This window comes from Camelus dromedarius, chromosome 20 (assembly GCF_036321535.1).
Source record: "Camelus dromedarius isolate mCamDro1 chromosome 20, mCamDro1.pat, whole genome shotgun sequence".
NCBI lineage: Eukaryota > Metazoa > Chordata > Mammalia > Artiodactyla > Camelidae > Camelus > Camelus dromedarius.
The window spans coordinates 32,128,507-32,151,085 of NC_087455.1; the positions used below are offsets into that span (position 1 = coordinate 32,128,507).

At 44.6% G+C, this 22,579-nt stretch overlaps 1 protein-coding gene and 1 non-coding gene across 3 annotated transcripts in view; both read right to left on the reverse strand.

The window, feature by feature from the left end:
* MATN2 (matrilin 2) overlaps positions 1-22,579 on the reverse strand; it is a 119,555-nt gene that overhangs the window by 62,161 nt on the left and 34,815 nt on the right. For both annotated transcript variants that reach the window (XM_031439375.2, XM_031439374.2), the window contains exons 3-4: positions 13,815-14,384; positions 5,284-5,406 (exon numbers count right to left, since the gene is read on the reverse strand). In XM_031439375.2, coding sequence (XP_031295235.1) covers positions 5,284-5,406; positions 13,815-14,384 — 693 coding nt within the window. The remainder of the gene's footprint in view (positions 1-5,283; positions 5,407-13,814; positions 14,385-22,579) is intronic.
* Positions 3,523-3,595, reverse strand: TRNAV-AAC (transfer RNA valine (anticodon AAC)). The gene has a single exon. It is a non-coding gene; the product is annotated as a tRNA-Val (tRNA).

Genomic DNA, 22,579 nt, shown 5'->3' on the forward strand with positions numbered 1-22,579 from the left:
TTCTCAGCTTTGCCAATAATTGGCATGTTTTATATTTTAAAATGTATCCAATCTGGTGGAAGTATAATAGTATCTTATTGTGGCTTTAATTTGTATTTCCTTAGTGATTAATTCAACTCATTGCATTGAATCTATAGATTGCTTTGGGTAATATGATCATATTAACAATATTAATTCTTCCAATCCAAGAACCCAGTATATCTTTCCATGTGTTTGTGTCATCTTCAATTTCTTTCATCAGCGTCTTATAGTTTTGCGAGTATAGGTCTTTTACCTCCTTAGGTAGGTTTATTCCTAGGTATATTTCATATTTTTTTGATGCAATGGTAAATGGGATTGTTCCTAAATTTCTCTTTCTGATAGTTCATTGTTAGTGTATAGAAATGTAACAGATTCTTGTATATTAATTTTGTATCCTGCAGCTTTACTGAATTCATTGATAAGCTCTAGTAGTTTTCTGATGGCACCTTTAGGGTTTTCTATGTGTAGTATAATGTCATACATTGATTGATTTTTGACTGTTAAGCCAAACCAACCTTGCATTCTTATGATAAACCCCATTTGGTCCTGATTATATGGAATATATAAATTCTATTTGCTAAGATTTTAAGAATTTTTGCATCTACATTCATGAGTAATGTTGGCTGTAGTTTTCTTTTCCTAATAATGCGACTTTTTTTTTTTTTCTGGATTATGCCCCTTGATTAAACTCTAATATAAAAGCTACTAAATCACCTAGTTGCTTGGGAAAATAATGTCAGGAACATATCTGAAGAATGAAAGCTGTAAAATGCATTTGGTATGGTTCCTGAGAGAGAAAAAATGACAAAGCTGGACAAGAAAGTTTCCATTGTCTTGCCAAGTGAAGTTTTCTAAAATGTTGCATTTTCATTATTCTTCCAGATAGACTAAATATTCTAGAAGGGAGTCAAAGAAAGGGGAAAATTCTTTATTTAAAAAAATAAAGAAAGAAGAGAAAACAAGATAAAGTTCTTTCTTGTGAGTGGGAAAAGAGTTCAAGGGGAAGGGGATAGAATGTGAAGGCACTTTATATGGATTTTCCCCTTGTTTTTGTAAATGGGGACCGGGAAGAACATAAACTTCTGTTGAGCCCTAGGGGCTTTGCACTATGATAACACTTTCGCATGTATCTCATGGTGGTATTGGCTGGGAAGACTTTTTTGGAGGACAGAAGAATCCACAACGTTGCCTCCAGGACATTCCAAACTGTCCATATGGGCAAAACTTTGAAGGTAAGATTATTTAATGTGCTTGACCTAGTCTTTAAATGAAAGGGTACCTTTTGAGACACTGACTAACTGGTGTCCAGAAGGCTATCTAGACAGTGAAGAGACCCAAATCCAAAGATCTAAAGATGTGTTCATGCCTCCCCTGAAAAAGAGAAAATGAATAGGTGGGAGGGTTACACTTTTCAATAATCAAAGGGTGTTCTGTATTTATTTGGGAAAGGAAACAAAGTTTTTAGTATATGGCTTCAGATAGCAAAAATGGGATCAAAGGTGGGAATTACAGAGAGTAGGATTTCAGCTCAACCACTGAGCCACACTCTAGGGAGGGATACAGGTGCTTTGTAATGACCCAGGGTCCCAGATGGGCGATGATGGTTGGACATGCACCGTCACTCTGGGACACCAGGAAGAAATAGAATTCTTGGGTTAAGTGGAGAGGGAGCTAAAACTGATAGCCAAGGTCCATTTCCACCTAAAGAACCTATAAATCAGCTGTGTCTGCCTCCTCTCTCGGCACAGGTAGGGTATGAATAGAAAATGGTGGGGACAGTGTCTGTGTGTGTATGTGTGTTTGAGGGCCATCCCCTAAGAGTCCTTCTCACAGTCATTCTGTACAATGACAGTATCACAGCAGTTGGGAGTGACTTGGGGAATGAAAATCAATCATTTGAAGGTTAGTCTTGGCGAACTAGTTCTAAGTCTCCCCTGGACTCAGTGAGCCTTTGAACTTGCCTATCCCCCGGGCTTGGAGGAGTTTCTCTGGCGGCAGGGTTGCCTGGCACCTGATGGATCATGGACAGTGTGGAATGGTGTATAAGAGCCAGGACTCTGGAGTCATGCATAACAGGATTTGGATTCTGGTTAGGTCTCATTACTAGCCATATGACCTTGAGTAAATTGTCTAATCTTTTTCTGGTTCCTTATTTTCCTTACCTGTAAACTGAGAATGCTAAACCTGCTTTAAGAGCTCATTGTCCGAATTAAATGAGATGACAAATATAGAGCGCTCATGAGAGCTGCCGGCACATGGTAAACACTCAATAAGTGGCTATAGTCAGGCCTGACCTTGTGGGAAGTACACACTGAGCGGGGCAGGGGCTGCAATCACTTTGGGCTGCAATCAACTTGGTTGTTTACTTGCTTTACTCCCAGGCAGGAATGTGGGCTCCAAGAGAGCCAGAGCATTGCTGTTTTAGTCACAATCTGATTTCCAGGAATTTGGGGGGGGGGTGCTGGTAATTAGGTTTATTTATTTTATTTTTAGAGGAGGTACTGGGGATTGGAGCCAGGCCCTTGTGCATGCTAAGAACATACTTTATCACTTGAGCTATGCCCTCCCCACCCCCACTCCAACTCCAATTTCCAGGAATTTGCATGGGACCTGGCACATCTTAAAGGCTCAAAACTGGAAATAGCTGTGTCTCTTTGCTCTCCAGGCCCCCCGAGTCTCTGCACGTGTTGGCAGGGACAGGTCCCTGCAAGCAGCTCAGAAACAGAGGTCAGGGTAGGGCCCAATCTTCCCTTGGCACAACTTTTAACGTGTCCACCGGACCAAAATCATGGACTTATCTATGAGATAACAAGGCCTTATCGATGAGACAGGCATTACTTTGTTATCACCCTTCCCATTTTAATGGTGAGGAAGTTGAGTCAAGGAGTTGAAATAACCAGCTCAGCGGGAGACTGACACAGTTGGAATGTCAAGTCTGCAGACCCTGCAAGCCCCGATCTTTCCACAAGGCCACTGGTGAACAATATCAAGTATGCAAGCAGAAGGGTTATTATTATTATCTTTTCCTGGGAGAGAGAGAACTGCTTTTTATGACTGGGTGTAGTAAGCTAAGTCTGGTGCTGACAATAAAGGTAGTTTAATGGCTTCCAGGTGATTGGACGGCAGGGTAGTTGGGAAGGCAGAGCCCTGGTCCAGCTCCTGCCTGGCTCCCTCACCTCGCAGCCCCACCCTCCAGCCCCCTCGCCTTCTGACAGTGAATGTCAAAGTGTCTCAAAGTGTGGCAGCAACCTAAGTCAGAAGTTCACGGCAGATGCAGACTCCAAGGTCCTACCCCAGACCTGTTGACTCTGAATCTCCAGGGGCGGGTGAGGCCAGGGGTCAGCTTATCCCTGGGTTCAGGCCCCTCCCTAACCTGAGCCTCCTTGCCCTTTCACCCAATCAGTCTGTCTGAAGCCCAATTTCTTTTTTTTTTTTTTTAAGCTTTTTTTTGGGTGGGGGTGGTAATTAGGATTATTAATTTGCTTAAAAAAATTTTTTTAATGGAGGTACTGGGGATTGAACCCAAGACCTCGTGCATGTTAAGCACACACTCTACCACTGAGCTACACCCTCCCCTCTTCGGGCAATTTCTGCACCACACTTTTTGCACCCACAGCCCTAGAACAGGAGGACCCAAGGCCAGACCAACACCTGGGAGAGCTTGGAGCCTCAGGACTTGAGGTGGGACCAGGCAGGGGTTGGCAAACCCAGTGCGTGGGGGAAGGCCCAGCTCATGACATCAGTGGGAGAACTTATTTTTTATTCTTTAGTCTCAAAATTCCTCTGGCTTGACAAAGCCAGCCCATGGTAAATGGAAAATGGACATCGGCAGATGCCTGGATCCCAGTGGGTCACTAGGGCAGGAGACAAGGAGAGGAATTTCTTGTGCTCTGGAGAAGGAAAGGGCAGGACGGGGGTTAGCAGGGTGGAGGGAGGCTGAGCGCTCTGCTGAGAAGCCCTGGGGAGGGAGGTGCCTGGAGAGGATGGGGCACATCTGAGAAGAGGTTGAGGTTGTTTGCTGAGCAGTGTGTGAGGTGACCTGGCCTGGGCTCCCCCAGTCATCCTGTAAATTCTTTTAAACCCATGAGCATATGGTATGAGTGATTTTTGTTGTGGAAACTGAAGAAGGGTCAGGGTTCAAGAAGAAAAGCAGGGTGATTCAGTCTACACTCAACAAACCACCTGGGACCCTAGGGTCTGAGAGCCCCAGGCCCCCAGGGTTCATCGAGCCTGCGGGCTTTGGGCTTCTACAGTTCACAGGACTGGAGGAGTTGAGCAGATGTTCCCTGATCTTGAAGGACAGGGAGGCCCCTAGCCAACCACTCTCAACCCAATGAAAAGTGAGAAGACAAAAGGAAAATGTGGCTTGGCTCTATAAATGTGATTCTAATGACTGCCATTTGTGCAAACTGCTTTCCATTAATGCTTAATTGCTTACCATGTGGTATAATAGCAATTACGTATTTGCATGACCTACATGTCAGATTAGCTGAGTTTTATTTGCCTCTATGTGGGTTGGTCTGCCTCATGTCTTGAGGAAGCCGGGTTGTCTCTGGGATAATACAGTGGCTTTATTTATAACTTGAAAAAAAAAAAAAAGATTAGGCACAACACTCAGCATATGGGTAATTCTCTCCTCGAGGAGGCGGATTACCTCATGCACCTCAAATGTCAGTATATTGTCTCGTTTTGGGGTTTGGCCAAAAAAAGAGACTGTGAGTTCTATTAACACTTTCTATCTGTTTGCCCTTATTTTATTTAGGAGACATATATATTGTCCCTTAGCAAAGCAAACAGATCCCTGCACACCTCTAAAACAACTTGAACAATCGTTCCCAGCTGATGTGAACAGCTCATCCTAAATCCATGCTTCAGGGAAAAGAATAAAAGAAATAATTCCTCAGGGCACAGTTAACAGAGACTGTGGATAAAAAGGCTCTTCAGCGGTTCCCCCTAAAGAGCAGCTTGGAAGTGAAGGACAGCAGCTCCTGAATTCAAGGAAGCGATTTCTGAGAAGGGGCCTCCAACGATCTTCCAAACTCCTCCTGACAGCCTACTATGCACCCGGCTCCAGCCTCAGCGCTGCGAAGGCAGAGTGTGGGGCGGGGTCAACACAAAGCATACGAGTTACAAAACCTCCTTTCTGTCCTTTCCACTTGGTTGGGTGAGGGGCCACAGACGAATTAAACAGGCCCAGATAAAAGAAGAGAGAGTGGGAGCACAGAGGAGGACAGTACAGATACATCAGCAAAGCAATCTTACTTCTGCACGTCGTCTGATCCGCGTTGAGGATGTAGCCTTGTTTGCACCTGCAGACGTATGAGCCAGGAGTATTGATGCAGAAGTGGGCACAGTTATGCTCCAGGATGCTGCACATGTGGACCGCTGGAAGGGAAGACATAGCAAGTTCAGGCGGTGATGATGCCTTCTCTGACTCCACCCACCCGCAGACATTCATCCAGAACCCACACGAAGGAACGAGCAGGACCCAAAGAGAAACAAGCTGCAGTCACTGCCCTCAAGGTTGTTTCCAGCCTCTGATCGGACAAGACAGCTTTACATAAACGCCATCAGCAATATATACATAAAGGGCTATGGAGGGTCAAAAGGAAATGACATTAGGCCGAGCCATATAAAATTGCTGATATCCAGCTAAAAACAGGTCAAAAGTGACCTACAGACCCCAGAAATTCCACAGTTCAATTACTAATATCCAATTAGTGGACAGAGGGATCAGAAAGTTTGCAGATACAAGAGAGGGCTTTGTCTAATGTGTGAACTTTTGCTAGGCAGCAATGGATTTAGAGGAAAAGCTATTTTAATGAGGATGAGGTAAAGAATCAACAGTTTCTCAGGATCATAAATCCCAAGAGTAATGAAATTCTTTATATGCAAAAGTGCCATAAAAATTTTTGGAGTAAAAAATGCATTCATATGTTCCACGTTTCCATAACCTTTATGTTGCAATTTGAAATATCTCTGCATTTCGTTTCTGAAGTACTTTAGCTTTCAGATACATGGATTCTTGCATAAGTCTATCTGGAGCTCATGAAAATCCTTATTGTTTTTTACATCTTTATTTATGACTTTACTCAGTATAATTCAACTGGAACATATTTAAAATTAACAAGCATGAGTATAAACAGAGTACAAGTTATGCAAGTGTTCTCATAAACAAAAAGGATGTCCATATGTAGGATCAGATTTTTATGAAGCTAAAACAAAAGAGGCTTTCAAAAGCTAAGAACAATCCCATTAACCCAGCGCTGAGGAAAACTCAGCTACTGATGAAATCAATGGTGTATCTTAAGCATATGTATCTCTTTACTTCTAAGTAAGAAATATGGTGAGCAATAAGTGAAAGTAAAACTTTTTAATTTCATAACAGTATAGAATGATTCTTCTGAGTTTATCATTGCCTGTGTTTTAGCTCCTGTTAAGGTGCAAATAACATCAGGAAAGTTAATAGATTAAATCCAATCATTTTTACTTCAGTAAAAGAATTATGTTTCTGTGATCATGGGCAATTTTCTTAACTTCTTTATATTACATGGGGGCAAAAATAGGGCCTTGTAAGGGTTAAAATAATTAAGATGATAAAGTGCTCAGCACATTGCCCAGGGGAATGCCTGATACATGTTAACCATACGTAGAAAAAGGGAAGCCTGGTGGACTATTGTTTTATTTTATGTACCTGGTTTCATCCTACAGTCATCAATCTTCAACTTGACTTTTCACTCAACATTAATCACAGATTCTATCTCTGTTGATATCTACTATCTTTCATGGAATCTAAGATGCACCCAATCTCAGGGGTGTGAAATGTAGGAAACATACAGTTGGTCCTCATTATTCACAGGTTCCATACTTGCAAATTTGCCTACACTTGCAAAATCAATACTCATGGTGCTTTCATTATCATTTTTGGACACCCTCACACTTTTTGCATTCTCGTGCTTTTTGTTGGTGATTCCTGCTTAAAATGGACCCAAGCATAGTGTTGAAGTGCTGGTGTCGGCTGAAGTGAAGTGTGTCTGGTGTTCTAAGAGCAAGCAGACGGTGGCGTGCCTCATGGAGAAAATGTGTGTTTCGGTAAATTTCATTCAGGCACGAGTGATACTGCTGTTGGCTGTGAGTTCAATGTTGATAAAATCAACAACATATATTAAATAAAGTGTCTTTAAACAGAAACACACATAAAGCAAGATTATGTATTGATCAGTTGACAATGTTGGACCAGAGGCTCACAGGAACCTAATTCCGTATTTCCCCTAGGAGCAATGGTTCAGTACTTGCTAATTAAGTGTCACCATGACGTATAGAATATAATTACCAGGAATAATGAAAATCAACTGTACATCTTAGATTTGATCAAATACATTAGATCTGGTTTATTCCTTTTCATTGCTTTATCCATTGGTCAACGGACCATTCCTTGTTTTATTTAGCCATCTCCCCACCAGGCCACATTTGAGCAGTCCCCACATTTTCCCAATGCCATGATGAACATTCTCAAACACATTTCCTTGAGCATATGTGCAACTGTTTCTCTAGGACGGGGTCCTACTTTATTTTATGTATTTATTTATTTTTTGAACAGGGTCCTACTTTAAATAGATATGACGTTGGTGTGGTGAGTAGAGCTTAGTGGTAGAGCGCATGCTTAGCATGCACAGGGTCCTGGGTTCAATCCCCAGTACCACCATTAAATAAATAAATAGATCTAATTACCCCCCAAAAAAGAATTTAATGAAAAAAAGAGAAATAAATAAAATAAAATAAAATACTAAATATATATGACCTAATTGCCTTGCAAGATCGCTCACACCAGCAATGAAGGAGAGTAATGATTCCCAGCCCCCTCAGAACTTTAGTGCTCAGGACTATCAAACTTTAAGTTTTTGACAGTATTAAGAGGGAAAAATCATTATCCTGTTTTTAATCTGCATTTGCTCTGCACTCTGGAAGGCCTTCTTCTTTTCCTAGGCTGCTGGAGTCAAATTTCCCACGGGCACAGAGGTGTTCCTGGGCAGCTCCCAGCGTGTCACTGTTTTCCTCCATAATCAAGGAAGCCTAAAGTCTAGGCAACCAGCGACGCAGCCATTATCTACTGGTACGAGGCCCGGGTGATGAGCCTGGTGCCCGTCTTCTCACTGGGACCCCAACAGATAACTATTTAGATAGGCGATGTGCGGCAGAGAAGTTATCTGCTGGGCAGCAGACAGCACAGAGGTGAAGAGGAAGGCTTCTGGAAACAGACTAAAGCTGAGCTTCCCCATGACCTGGCATGAATCACTTAATTTCTCCGAACTCCTTCTTCACCTGTCAAATGGAGACATTTAAAGAACTACTGCATAGGGTTTTGGAGTGACAGCTCGTTACTAAGGCTTGTTTTGGCCATGTACCATGAAAGAAATTAGAACCAGGTGACTATACCATGCACTACAAAAGAAACTGGGACCAGGAACTTGGTATGATGGCGACAGCACTGGATCAGAGGCCAGGAGACGGGGAGGGTATAGCTCAGAGGTAGACTGTGTGCTTAGCATGCACAAGGTCCTGGGTTCAATCCCCAGTACCGCCACTAAAAAAAAAAAAAAGCAGCAGCAGCAGCCAGGAGACCTGTGTTTCAGTCCACCTCTGCCTTGAACAAGTGAGGCAAGTTCAGGTGAGTTGAGTAGCTCTTTGGCTTGTTTCTCTACCTGTAGAATAAAGGTATGAATGGTGCCTAGGGACCTTCAGTACAGACTTATTATGTTGTCAGTGTAGCACCCTTTTTTCTAGAAACTGCCCTTCCTTCTCACTTAAAAAGCATGATGACTGGAGGGCTGCTGTGTTGGTGTGACCCCCCTGCCTGCTGTTGGATACACAAGGTTTGACAGTCAGAGTCTTTTCTTGGCATTGAGGCACTAGAATTGAGAAAGAGGGGGCTTATACCGAGGGCAGGTGTATCTGGGGGCTGACAGGGTGCGTGCTCTCTGCGCATGGACCAGAGAAGTCCAGGGGGAAGCAGAGGGTGGAGATGGACAGAAGGCAGGACTGTCACTCACTCTTCTCCTCACTTCCATGAGGAATATAACACAATCCCCTCTCCTCAAGCTAGTTCAAGTGGAATTTCTATTACTTTCAACCCAAGGAATCCCTAACATTTTTACCAAGATAGTATAAAAATTTTCCACCTGTAGAATTCTACAGATGAGTGATGGGTGACACTGAGAGCATCTGGCCCTAAGGCCTTGCTCTCCCGGGGGGGCAGCAGGAGTCTGTGATGTGACTGAAGCAGGGACGCGATTTCTGCCTCCTCCACTGGCCCGCAGGTGGTCTCACATCTCAGAAGGCCCTGTGCATTGAAGCTGGGTCAAGGCTTTGTGTTCAGGGGAAGGAGTCACTAATCAGCAGACTACGTCATTGGTAGGATTGGATTTTTAACTAGGCAATATGAATATTCATAAATGTTTATTAATGAATGTGTTATTGACTAAAGGAGTGGTGGGCTGACTGGGTGTCTTGCAAGGAACAGTTGCTGGGTACAGGTACCTAAGGTCAAGGCCTGCTGAAGTCAGCCTGGCCTCCCACTTAGCAACAGGACCTCGAATGGGCAGTAAGTGTAGACTTTGCCCAGGCCAGTTGATGGAAGGTGTATCTTAGAGACACTGTTAGGGCCTTCAGTTGTACGTGGTCTGGGGGGTGGGGCTATTTGCATAGGAACAACCAGCCTCTGGGCGTCAAATACCAGGCTAAGCTGATAAAGCAGATCCCAAGAGGTTAATTAAAAGCAGCTTTGTCTAGAAGGCTCAGGATAGATACGCATTTTTTCAGCCCCTAAATTCAGGGTCCTCACTCACTGGGTGGCAAAAATGGTAGGCCCAAGAATGGATAGATTTTGGTCATCTTGTAGACAGCGCCTCCATTCACAGGACAACTGGCCTCCAAGTTCCTCTGGTGGTCTGGGGGTGGCCTGAGAATCCAACCTCAGGAGTCCCTGTGGCTGGGGTGGGAATTCACTGTCCATGGGTATAAAGCTACCACTGTTCATGTCCCAAGTTCACGTCCACACAGCCAGTAAGAGACAGAGACAGGACTCCCACTCAAGGTCAGTCTGGCTCCAGAGCCTAATCTCCTCTTAATTGTACAATAAAGTTTTCTGCCTTGATCACATCTAGAGATCACCTCCACCAATCCCCTGGTCCAGCAGCTGTTCAGTTCCACCTTGAGCACAGGAGCCTCAGTCCTTCCCTCTGAAATCCCTTCTCTAGGTGCTCCATGACCTCCACTTCCCTGCCTAGCCCCTCATCAGCATTTTTCAAGCTGTGAGTTACGTCTCCTTAGCAGGTCATGAAGTTAACGGGGAATCTGGACTTATTTTTGCTTTTGCTTTTAAATGAAATAGAAAAAAAAATTATTGAAAACTATCATTCTTTCCCTAGCTTACTGCAGTCCCCCTCCCTATACATCTCTAGCCAGTAAACTACTCATCTTTCAAGTCTGTGTAGCACATAGCAGTTAAGATGTAGGTTCTGAGCCAGAATGCTTGGGTTCACATCTCAATTCTACCACTTAGTGCTGTGTGACCTTGCACAAGTTATTGAACCTCTTTGGGTCTTAATGTCCTCTTCTGTAAAATGGGAATTATAGGAGCACCTATTTCATAGGTTTGCTGTTAAGAATAAAATGAGTTACCATATGCTAATAGCTCAAAACAGCACATGCACATACTAATATCAATAAATCTTATTATTATCTCCTCTTTAAAGCTCTTCTGGACTCCCTAGGCAGACCCAGGCATTCTTTGATCAGACGTGCCCCAGTGCCACGTGACTTTCCAAGGCCTCTGACGTACACACTTGGTATAACTAACATCCCATCTCTCTGTGATGAGAGCATCTTCCCACCAACCTGAAACCCTCTGGCTTGGCATGTGGAGCATAAGAGCTCTGGACCAGATAGACTCCAACTCTGCTACTTGAAGTTGCTTATCATTTCTAAGCCTCAGTTTCTACTTCTGTAAAATGGGGACAATAATAGTACCTGAGTCACAGGGCTGCTATTTCAATGAAACAATGTATGGAAAGTACGTAACCAAGGTCAAAATTAGCTGTTATTATCAGAGTGTAGCTCAATAAATGCTTAAGGGAAAAAATGAGACTTCTGTAACCTCGGAGAACTGCCACCTGCAGTGGAAGATTGTCATCACTGTTGTCTGATCACGGGAGTGCAGATCAAAGCTGAAACCATCTGCCTAGCCCACTGGTCCTCTGCGTATTGGACTGTAATCATATACAAGACGGTACACGCCGAATGGGGCTCTCCAGGTTTAATGCCTGTTCACACATCTACTCTCCACAGGTAAAAATTCCCATTTTACAGATTTGTTCAGTATCTGTACTGCTGGCAGGTGGGGCCATCGAGACTCTAATCTGCCCCTTCCCACCCTGCAGTGGCTCCCCATCAACCTCTGAGGTGAATGTCAACCTCCGAACCTGTGTCCCTAGCCTGCCTGGCTGCGGAGGCTGCCTTCAGAAAAGCATTTACTTTAGGAGAGGAGTTTGCAACTTCCAGCACGAAGCGGAGTGAAATGAGCAAGAGGTTTGAAAGCAGAACCTACTGTCTCCTGGCTGCTCGTCCTTGGGGGATTCACTTAACAAGTTTACAGTCCTGTAAAAGGGAGGGATAGTATTCTGCTGCCTCCCCAGGTTTTCGTGAGGATCAAGTGCGAAAACACAAGAGAAAGTGCTTTATAAATGTTAGTTATCACGATCTTTACTGCACAGTTGATACAGATGCCCTGGGGTCTCATTAACCTTTCAAGATAGTTGACAAGTCTGCTCAGCAGAGCCTTGCGATGCAGAGAGAAGCTGGTCTTCTGCGGGGTGGGAAGAGGGATTTGGTTCTCGGCCCCTAACGAATGAACGAATGACATAATGATACTGATGCTTTCTTAGAGGTTTTAGATTACAGAAAAAAGGGCAGGGGGAGGGGGGAAACAAACTGCTTTTTAATTTTGCTGCCTGGCCATAAAGCACAGAGAAGGTTCTTCTATGAACAAGCCCACCTCCTCGGCCTCTTAGTATTACCTTTCCATTTGCTGATAAATTCAGAGCACTTCTAAAAGAAGTCCTCCATTAACATTTTCCAAGACAAGTGACTAAACCAGTCAAAACTGTTACGGAACCAATTTCTTTTTTAATATTTCCAGGAAAGGGGGAACATAAATCCTGCAGAAGTCATTTAAAGTCATAAACCTTAAAAATGTTTGCCGTGCATTCTACGGGTCGAAGCTTTCCAGGGGACTCAGGCCACGGCACGTCACAGCCACACAGCCCCTCTGCGGCGCCAGGGAAAATGGCACTTCTGAACAGCTTCCAAGTGACGTTGCAGAGAAAAAGGTTCTTTTTTCCTTCATGGCATTGATTTTTTAAGTAAACCTTTTGATTTGGGAGTCAAGAAACAATGGGGTCTCTGCTTTTTGAAGTTCGTTTTCAGCAGAGGATTTTTTTTTTTAAAGACACATCAAAAGCACATCGTTCTTCCTTCTTGAGACTTCCATGGGGCTGGTGGGGGATGGGGGTGGGGGATGGGGTGGGCGGATTCTAGGCTTTGTCACATTCTGAGAACTGGTCCTCTGGTTCCTTAAGCTCATTCTCTACTCATACTCCAGGGAAATACTAGTCATTTCAGAATAGATATTTGCTTTTGTTTTCCCATCAAAGAAGCATGGCAGTTCCAGAGGACCGGGACCAATGATGGTGGGCAAGGCAGGACTGGACCCCATTTACCAGGTCGGGGGCACATTTCCAGGGCATGTGAGCCTGGGTTGGCACCCTGGGACCCTGCCCTCCTGGAGGAGGAAAGGATGAGAAGACAGTGCAGAAACAGGATACTGGGGAGAGGGCACGTTGACCTACTGGAAAATCAGAGGCAGGAGCTCGGGTTGGAGGTAACTGGGAGGAGCCTGGCAAGGAAGGGAGAGAGAAGCCTTGTGGACAGTAGGGTTAGAAAGCAAGACTAGGGGTCGCTCGGTGGTAGAGTGCACGCTTAGCATGCATGAGGTCCTCGGTTAAACCCCCAGTACCTCCATTTAAAGGAAAAATAAATAAACAAACAAATCTAATTATCTCCCCCCAATAAGCAAATAAATAAAACATTTTTAAAAAGCAAGATGAGGAAGGAGACCCTGAAAGCAGAAGAATACAGCTCAAGTACTTGGGGAGGCACATCCTTGCAGAAGGAGCCAGGAGGCAGCTGCCATCTTACCAGGTGGGAAGGCGCCAGGAGCCCATTGTGGTCGTCCCCGTACTCTGGGCCTCTTTCTGGGTTGAGAAAATATTTACTGCTAGCACCACCATGGGGCAAAAATGCTTGGTATTCCACACCATCTGAGAAGAAGTTATGTTATGATTTTTGCCCTCCCATTCCCATGCTTACCCCAACTTGTGAATTCCAACTTAGGGAATGCCAGGACAATCCAATGCGCTAGAGAAAAACCACCAACCTGCTTTCACACTGCAGTATGAGTTGAAATGTCCCTTCCCCAGGGAAATCTCCCTGGGCCCCCTGGCCTAGGTCAGGTCCTGCCCTGAATTCTACAACTGCAGTTACTTATTTGTGAACTTGTATCCTTAATATCTGTCTCTGTGGCCAGAGTGTAAGCCCCGAGAGAACACTGTGTCCACCTTGGCCTTTGCTAAACACCTCTTGCCAGCACAGTACCTGGGAGGAGGCAGCACAGAATGAACACTGGCAGATGAATCCTAATGATTCCCCGAGAAGAGCCACAGAGGAACAGGACTTACTGCACAACTTCTTCTGGAACACCGAGGTCAGCGACTCCATCTGGCTGAAGTTGGCCACCAGGAAGACGTGGTCCTCGTGGGGCTCGCTCCCGATGGCCTTCAGCGTGTTGAAGTCCACTTGGCCCACGCCGATGGCAAAGATCAGGATGCCTGTGTCCCGGGCCTTTGCAGCCACCTCAGCCACCGAGTCCTGGGGCCTCCCATCCGTCACGATCATTATGACCCGCGGCACGTTCTCCCTCAGGGACCGGGCCCCCTCTGCTTCTGAGAATGCGATGTTCAGGGCGTACTGGATGGCCAGCCCTGTCATGGTGCCCGTGGACAGATGCCGCATCCTCTTGACGGCCCGCTCCACCTCGGACTTCCTCTTGAAGGTCTTGAGGGAGAACTCGTTCTTGACGGTGCTGCCATATTGGATCAGGCCCACTCGGGTGACATCAGGGCCAATGTCCAAGAACTGCAAGATGTCCACGATGAACTCCTTGACCTCGGCGTAGTCGTGGGTGTTGACACTGCGGGAGCTGTCGATGATGAAGACCAGGTCTGCCCGCTTGTTCTCACAGGAGCTCTCTGGGGAAAGAGGGGAGGGCAGATGCATTAGAAGAGTGTCAAGGACCCAGTGCAGGTTGGCTGCTGTGGGAAATCCTAGGGCTGGGGACAACCTTTCAAACCTCCAATCTTCATCGTTTTTCTTCCCCACTCAGGAAGGTTGTCAGGGCGTATATGTGCCTGACTGGGTGATCATGAGTACTGGATACAAACAGAAACTATTTCTTTTTACAAGATAAATGAACTTCAGTTTCTAGAAAGTCATCAATGAAGTTTTTAGGTGGGCAAACACCTGAACCAGGTCAACATGACTTTATTATTTACTGCGCAGGACAGAAGCTTGGCTGGATCCTGCAGGGAGTATAGAAGCTTAGGACAGAGACCCATGTCAAGCAGTCTACCGCCTACCCGGGGAGACTTAACTCACTGAACAATGAAAGAAGAGCCAACTAGTATAAAACTATGTGATGCTGATAGTAGATGTTCAGAGAACAGGGATGTTAGTGGGCTGAGGTCAAGGAGACAGGACATGAACTGGTTTTAGAGATGCATAGTGTTTGGAACACATGGAGACAGACACATGAACAAAATCCCCACATAGCATGAATGCAATGAAAAATAAAAAAAAAGTGACTAACGCACTGCTAGGAATTACAGATGAGAATTAAGGAGTAGCTTGAAACCAGTTACAAAAGGACTTTAATTCAGGCTGAGACATTTGTAAATCATGCCACAAGTGATAGGCATAATATGATTAGCATTATATTACCTAACTTATCGCTTCGATAGGGAAGTTAGGTAATAAAAAGTCAATTGAGTCGGGCAGAGGTTGGTGGAGAGGATGTGGAGAAACGGGAAACTTCATACATTATTGGTGGAGATGTAATTTAGTGCAGCCACTGCAGAAAACAGTATGGAGGTTCCTCAAAAAACAAAAATAGAATTACCATATAACCCAGCAATTCCATGCCTGGGTATATATATCAAAAAACAAACAAACAAACAAACCACTAATTCAAAAAGACACATACACCCCAATGTTCATAGCAGCATTATTTATAATTGCCAAGGTATGGAAGCAACCTAAGTATCCATCAACAGATGACTGGATAAAGAAGATGTGGTATATATATACAACGGAGTACTACTCAGCCATAAAAAAGAACAAAATTTTGCCATTTGCAACAACAGGGATGAACTTGGAGGGCATTATGCTAAGTGAAATAAGTCAGACAGAGAAAGACAAATACTGTATATCACTTAAAAGTGGGATCTAAAAAATACAACAAACTAGTGACTATAACAAAAAAAAAAGTGTACTCACAGATACAGAGAACAAACTAGTGCTTACCAGTGGGAGAGGGAAGGGAGGAGGTGCAGTATAGAGGCAGGTGAGTAAGAGGCACAACTTATTAGGTACAAAATAAGCTACAAGGATATATTGTACAACACAGGGATTATAGCCCATGTTTTGTAGCAACAATAAATGGAGTATAACCTTTAACAGCTATGACCCACTATGTTGTACACCCGTAACTTATATAATACTGTACATCAGCTATACCTCAATTTTTAAAAACAGCAAAAAAAAAAAAAGTCAATAGAATCGGGCAGGGGTTTGCAAGATGGAATGTTCAGACGATTGTTGCACTAATCTGGTTGAGAGGGGAATTCAGTCTTAATGAGGGGTGAGGGGTGAGGGCAGTAGTGAAAGTGGAGGAGGTACCTGGCCAAGAAACATTTCAAGAGTGAACACAGTTAAATTGGAAAAAAGCAAATGTCAAAGTCTCTCCCTTACCACCACAATCACCATGCTTATCCCTTAAGCACTTAAGCAAGAAGGCATTCTGGGAAGAGGATGAGACTGAACAAGATGAGAGGCCTCCTGCCTCAGATGGTGGAGGCTGGGCGTTCCTGTTGGAATTTCTCACATATTCTGAGCTGCTGATCCAGCCCCTCCTCCCTCCCCCTTACCCCTTCCCAGACTTCGCAGCTAAATCCGGATTTGACAGGGATTAGAAAAGGGCTCTCAAATGCTTGCCCTAAATCCCAATCACTGCAGCTGCGAGAAAGAGAGAGAAAGCCAGAAATGAAGCAGTGAACCCAGTCATTAAAATGAGAAGGGGAGAGGCCCCTGGGCTGTCCCGTCCAGGCCGGCCTGCCAGCCCGTGACTCGCCCCTGAGCCTCTGCACACACACCTCGTCCACTGCAGCCTCACAAGTCCAACAATTTTTGGGGGGGAGCACCCCCACAGGCAAGCATCATGGCAGAAAACAAACCCTCTGTGGCCCCTACATATAACACTGGGGATTGTGTGAACCTAAAGTGAGTTTCTCAAGCCAGAGCCCCCAGAAGCTGCCTTCAAAAACCAAGGGATAATATAAAACCTGACATTTGTAGGATGCTTTAAAATCTTTATTCCACAGAGCTTTCACCACTTGGTCTCCTCTGATTTTTCAGAACAAGCTGTTGGCGAAAAGAGCTAGGAGTGCCATACCCATTGGAGAGATGAGAAAATGAAGGTGCTGAGAGTTTGAAAAATCTCTTTGAATTTAGAAAAAGAAAAACTATATGGAGATAACCCACCTCACTGGGTGCTCAAGAGAATTTAAGGAAACACCACAGGTAAAAAGCATGGCTTGAAGCCCCACATGTGGGAATCCTCTCCGCTCACATGACCCCAACTCCTCTCCTTCTTCCACCTTCCTCTGTGCCAGGCCCAGGCTGGGGAGGGGCAGGGCTGTGGCTTATAGCTGTGTAGTTTGTGCTGCACACAGGCACCCGCCCAAGGAAGGGAGGGGGCCTGAATCCAGCCCAGCCCTGAGTCCCAGGCACTGCATCCACCCGGGAGGTACCTGAAGGGGGTGCCTTTTTCTAATTTTCACAAAGGTGCCTATGGTCTAGCATATGGCCCTGGGTCATATGACAGACCTGCAGGTCCCAGGACAGAGGCTGGCCCCTCCCCAGGGGCCACCCCACCCCACCCTTCAGTCTGAACTCATTGCAAGGAGAATGTGACCCAAAGATCTCCACCTGCTGAGGAGGACCGGAACCAGGCCCAGACCCCGCCTAGTGGAGGATATTAACGGAAGGCTCCTTGGATGGGAGGGAGGGAGACCACAGACGGACCTCCCAAGAACTCTCCTTCTCTGGAGATCTTCAGAAGCAGAGGTCCTCCTGGGGCTGGGATTTTTACTGTGGATATTAGCCATGGTGTCAACATCCCAGCAAGCATCACAATTAATTTAAAGGGAAGCCTGGGAGTTCTATGGGGGAATTATGGGCTAAAATGGATTAGTTCCCGTCAAAACAAATGGGTCGTTTCCACAATGCCTGGCATTTACAAAAATACCACAAAGGTTTGAAATGGTGTTGAAGGTTCCAAGGGAGCTGTGACTGTGCGTTGAAAACAGCGAGTGCCGGCAGCCCAAGTGACGGAGTTCTCTCCAGGACGTCTCCTCAGGCCCCTGGAAAGCTCAGAAGCACAGCTCTGCAGCTGGTCCCTGAAAGGGCATGGTCAGTGGTTCTCAAGCTCGAGGTGCCTCCCAGTTCCCAGGAAGACTTGTTAAAAACAAAGATCAAAAATACATAAATTTAAAATTTTTTTAATAAAATAAAATGAAAACAAGAATAAAAAGGAGGAAAAAAGAAATTGGGAAAAAAGCAACGAAAAGAAAGAAAAAAGAAGAAAAAAAGAAAAAAATTAAAAAACAAAAACAAAAGCCAAAAACAAACTAAGATTAGGGGCCACACTCCCAGACTTTCTGCTTCTGTAGGTCTAGGGTGGCACATGAAAATGTGCATTTCCAGCAAGTTCCCGGTGAAATCAGTTCCACTGGTCCGAGGACCACAGTCTGAGAAACCAGTAGTTTAGGTACCAGGGAGATTTCTGGAGCAGGGACGTTCTGACAAGTCTTGACCTTACTAGCTCACTGTGAATTCCCCAAAGTGGGAGACTAGTCATCTGTGTAGTCCTGTAGCTGGGAATCTATCTCCAGTCAGCATTTGAGGAATTAAATGGAATTTTGGGTGGTGGATCAAGACTTCAGGTGGAAGGCAATGAGTCACAGCAGACAGTTCGAGGAGTTGAATTAAAAACCACAAAGTCAAAAGTTCTAGAGCAGGTCTGGGTCCTGTTAACAGAGTTGCAGACTTTTCGTCCTTGACCTCACAGACTAATAAAATCTTAGAGCTGGGAGGGGAGAGTGATCCTAAACAGAGTCTAAGTTACTCACTTTGCAGAAGGGGAAACTGAGGCTCACAGAGGAGACTCTGCCTCCACAAGGCCTGATGGCTCATTAGGCTCAGACCTGGGACTATCCTGGTGCCTTTCTATCATCTCACAGTTGGGGGGCGCCTTGGAACATTCTCAATACTGCTGGCAATGCAATATGAGCACTGTCAATCCTTGGGGCATTCTGGCATATCTGCAGTGAAGGGCCCCCCAGTTTCTCCACATGGGGACGGATGAGAGATGTTTCCAGAAAACGGACTCTCCTCTGTGTGTGTTCCTCTCACATACTAGTTCTGATCAACAGCATCCCGGTCTCCTTAGCCTGCGAGAAGACACACGATCTTCCTTTTCACTCCTCACGGCAGAGGTTCCACAGCAGTTGGAAGAGGATTCCTGGGCACATCAGAAAACATCATCCTTTGAACCAAAAAGTGAAGGTCTGAACCCTGTGAACAGTACTTCCAGTTCTGTCAGCTTGACTCCAAAGCCTACTTGTTAGGCAAACAAGTGTCTCTTCCTCCTGCAGAGAAGCTGACCTGGAGCCAGAACAATTTTAAGCACCATTTCCACCCCAGCAGGATTACAGTGTGCAACCCTGGAACTGTTTCCTTCCTCTCAGGATTGCAGATGTGTCACTAATCAGTCTCCCTTACTCCGGCTAAATTCAATCATGGCCGTGTAATTGTACAGTAAATAATTGGTACCATCTGCCGGGAGAGGTCAGAGCACATTTGGAGAAGGAAGGTCTGTGAGTCATTATGACAAGGGTAAAATAATTTCACCTGGGGCCTGAAAGGGGCTCTGAGATGCTCAGTGAAACAGCAGTAGAGTCCTTTGATCTCAGTGCAAGCCTGCTCTCTGCCACTTTCTGTCCATGTGGTCTTCAGCTTCACTTTAACCTCTTTGACCCTCAGTCTCTTCTTCTGTGAAATGAGAGTAATAATACCTCCCAGGGCTATCATGAGACTCAAAAGAGAGAATATGATAATAATTTACAGCTACTGTTTATTGAGCACTTCATAAATACCTGGCCCTGTTCTGAGTACTTTTACATAGAATGGCTTATTTATTCTTCACACTCAACTTAGTAAATAGGCACTATTCCCATTTCACAGATGAGAACATAGTTCTCTGGGGTTAGTTCTTTCCCTCCCTGGAATCAGGGACTGAAAGCTCTGTTGTTGTTGTTTTCCAAAAGTACTCAAATTTGAATAAGATCCTCTATACACACATTTATTTGCTACTGAAAATTGAAATAGCACCTCAAACATTTGTATTACAATTCAAATTTTTGAAAACCAGAGAATTTAGTTAATACATGCTGCTCTAATAATGCTCTGGTCAAACCACCTAACGTTTTCTTTACAGTCCTTCCAGGCAAGGTAATTTGTTTCAAATTCTTGATATTGGATTTCATCTTACTGGCTTCAGGCTTCTAAAACAGGCAATACTTGAGATCTGTCAGTGCTTCTTTGTGTTACATAGTACATGCCTAGTAATGTTAGACACCTAGCTCAGAGCCTCACACTTAGTGAGCAGAGGAGCCGGGATCCAAACCCATCTTGTCTGGCTCCATGGCCCATGCTCCTAACCACCAAGTGATGCTCAGAAAGGATTCTGTCCTTCTGGACCTGCCGTTTCTGGCATACTCAAGATGCACCAGGACTGTGCTGGCTCTCTGGGGTCAGTTCCTTCCTTCCCTGGAATCGGGGCCTGAAAGCCATGGCCCAAACTTGCCCACCTCCTGCCAACTCCTTCTCCCCTGCTAAATGCTTATTTATATATTTTTTTTAATTTAATAAAACGATGAAAACAGATGCTTGCCTCCCTGAATAGCAGCGGCCCAGGAAATTAGGCTGCTAGTTGTTCACAGTCTCATTCACTTGACGCGTGCTTCGTCAGAGCCCTGGGAGACCGAAGTTTGGGGCAGGGATGATGGAAAGCAGAGGTCCCCGATCTTTGAGGGGCTGTGGAGAATGGGAGGAACATGGTCTGGACCACAGGGCAGGGTGGAGGAGGGAAATGGATTGCAGAAAATGTGATGCTTCATAACGATTCCCAGCAAAGTTCCCACAAGTAGATGGTTTGTGGGCACTTAAAAAAAAACTGTGAAAAATGTAATGATACAAGGGGGAAAAAAGTAATAACTTGTAGGACAGGGCAAGAGCAAATGGACCAGGGGACTAGAGTATGATTTCTGGGTGGCAATAAAGGCCAATTGGGGGTGGCAAGCATGAAATTGAAGGGAGGCTGATAACATGGCTGTGTGTTTTGCTCCAGCTACCCTCGGCTGCACAAGTGTAGATGGAAGCAGGCAGCAGTTGATTTTACCAGGGCTGTCATTTAGCCAAGAGAGTGATGAATCAGGAGCGTGGCAAAGACAGCCGACAGAGAGACTGTAATGGTTTCCTATGGAATTAAACTCACGGAACAGGAAGTCGAAGGTATGAGGGGTTGAAGGACAGAAAAAGCAGCAGGGTCAAAGGACTAGATAAAGTCACAGGATTGTTGAAGCTGGAGTCCTAGAAGGGGTGAGCTCGGAAAATCGGAGGTTGAAACTGAGATTATGAAGGGACTGCAGTCATTATAATCACAGGGTCAGGAGTATGGTAAGAGTAGTAAATGGCTGAGATATGATAGAGGACAAAAATATGGGAGGAAAGGAAGTCAAAGCTATCAAGAGATCATTCATGTGAATTATGACAAGAGTAACATTGGAGAAAATAGCAGTTTTTAAAAATTCTCTAATAGTGACTAGAAACACTATGAACTATATTCAGTATCTTATAGTAACCTACAATGGAAAAGAATATGAAAACAAATATTTGTATGTATATGTATGACTGAAACATTATGCTGTACCCCAGAAATTGATACATTATAACTGACTATACTATAATAAATTTTTTTAAAAAGAAGAAAGAAGTACTATGGAAAATGATTCAAATGCCATGAAGGGACAGAGAAAAAAACTAGCTCACTGAAGGTTTTAAAGGAAGAAAAATTAAAGCATTTTTACGATTACAAAAATAGAGAGGGAAAGAGAAAGAGGAGAGAAGGAGAGAGAACTTGATGATTAAGAGCCAGCAGGAGATTAAAAAGGGGGAAAAGTGCACAATTTAGGTTTTTATTCTGAGATGGGACAGATCAGGAGAATTAGAGGAAATCTATAGTTTGGATCTCAGCAAGGCAAATAATTGATGCTCGTGAGGAAGAAATGCAGATTCCACATATGTAGATGAGTTAAGTAGAACAGTTTAGGTAAAGCCAATCACTGAATGAATATTTAATGAGTATATATTGTGTGTCCGGCTCTGGAAAGACAGTGAAGGAAAGATTCCTATTTGTGAACAGCAAGCATACAAATAATAACAAATAGGCAGACAAAAAAGATAAACAGAGTGCTCAGACAAAGGGAGAGCAAGGCTGACTACCTCTGAGTGGTACCCAGGCTCCAAGGCAGACTTAGCAATGCCTTGTTTTTCCCCCTGTCCCTGGCAGACATTACTAACCAAAAATCAATTCTGGCCCTCTCCCACTCAGCCTGGACGCAGCCTCAGGAACCTTTCAACCCTGCCCAGCAGGGACCTACAGATCATGAAATGGAATCATCTTGCCCACCTGGTTTTAGAGTCTGGTGCTCCACAGCAAAGGCTGAAGTACTCAATTTCATCCACTGCTAGGAAACTGAGGAAAGGTCTAATCATACTTCTGAGACATTATCTGATAATTCATGTTAACTTACTACTTTTCAATGAGAAATGAGAAGGCTGGCCTCATCAACGGTCTGCATATGAACTTCCAGCTAAAGCCACACTTATGGCAGACGCTGCTGGTGGGCATGGGGTCAGAGCAAAGGAAACAAATTTATAAGAAATAGTCCCCTCAAACTGTACAAGTGATATGCGTTCTCCATTATAAGAATATAAAATAGCACATCAGAATTCAAGGAAATTGCATCCCATAAGCATTTGAACTATA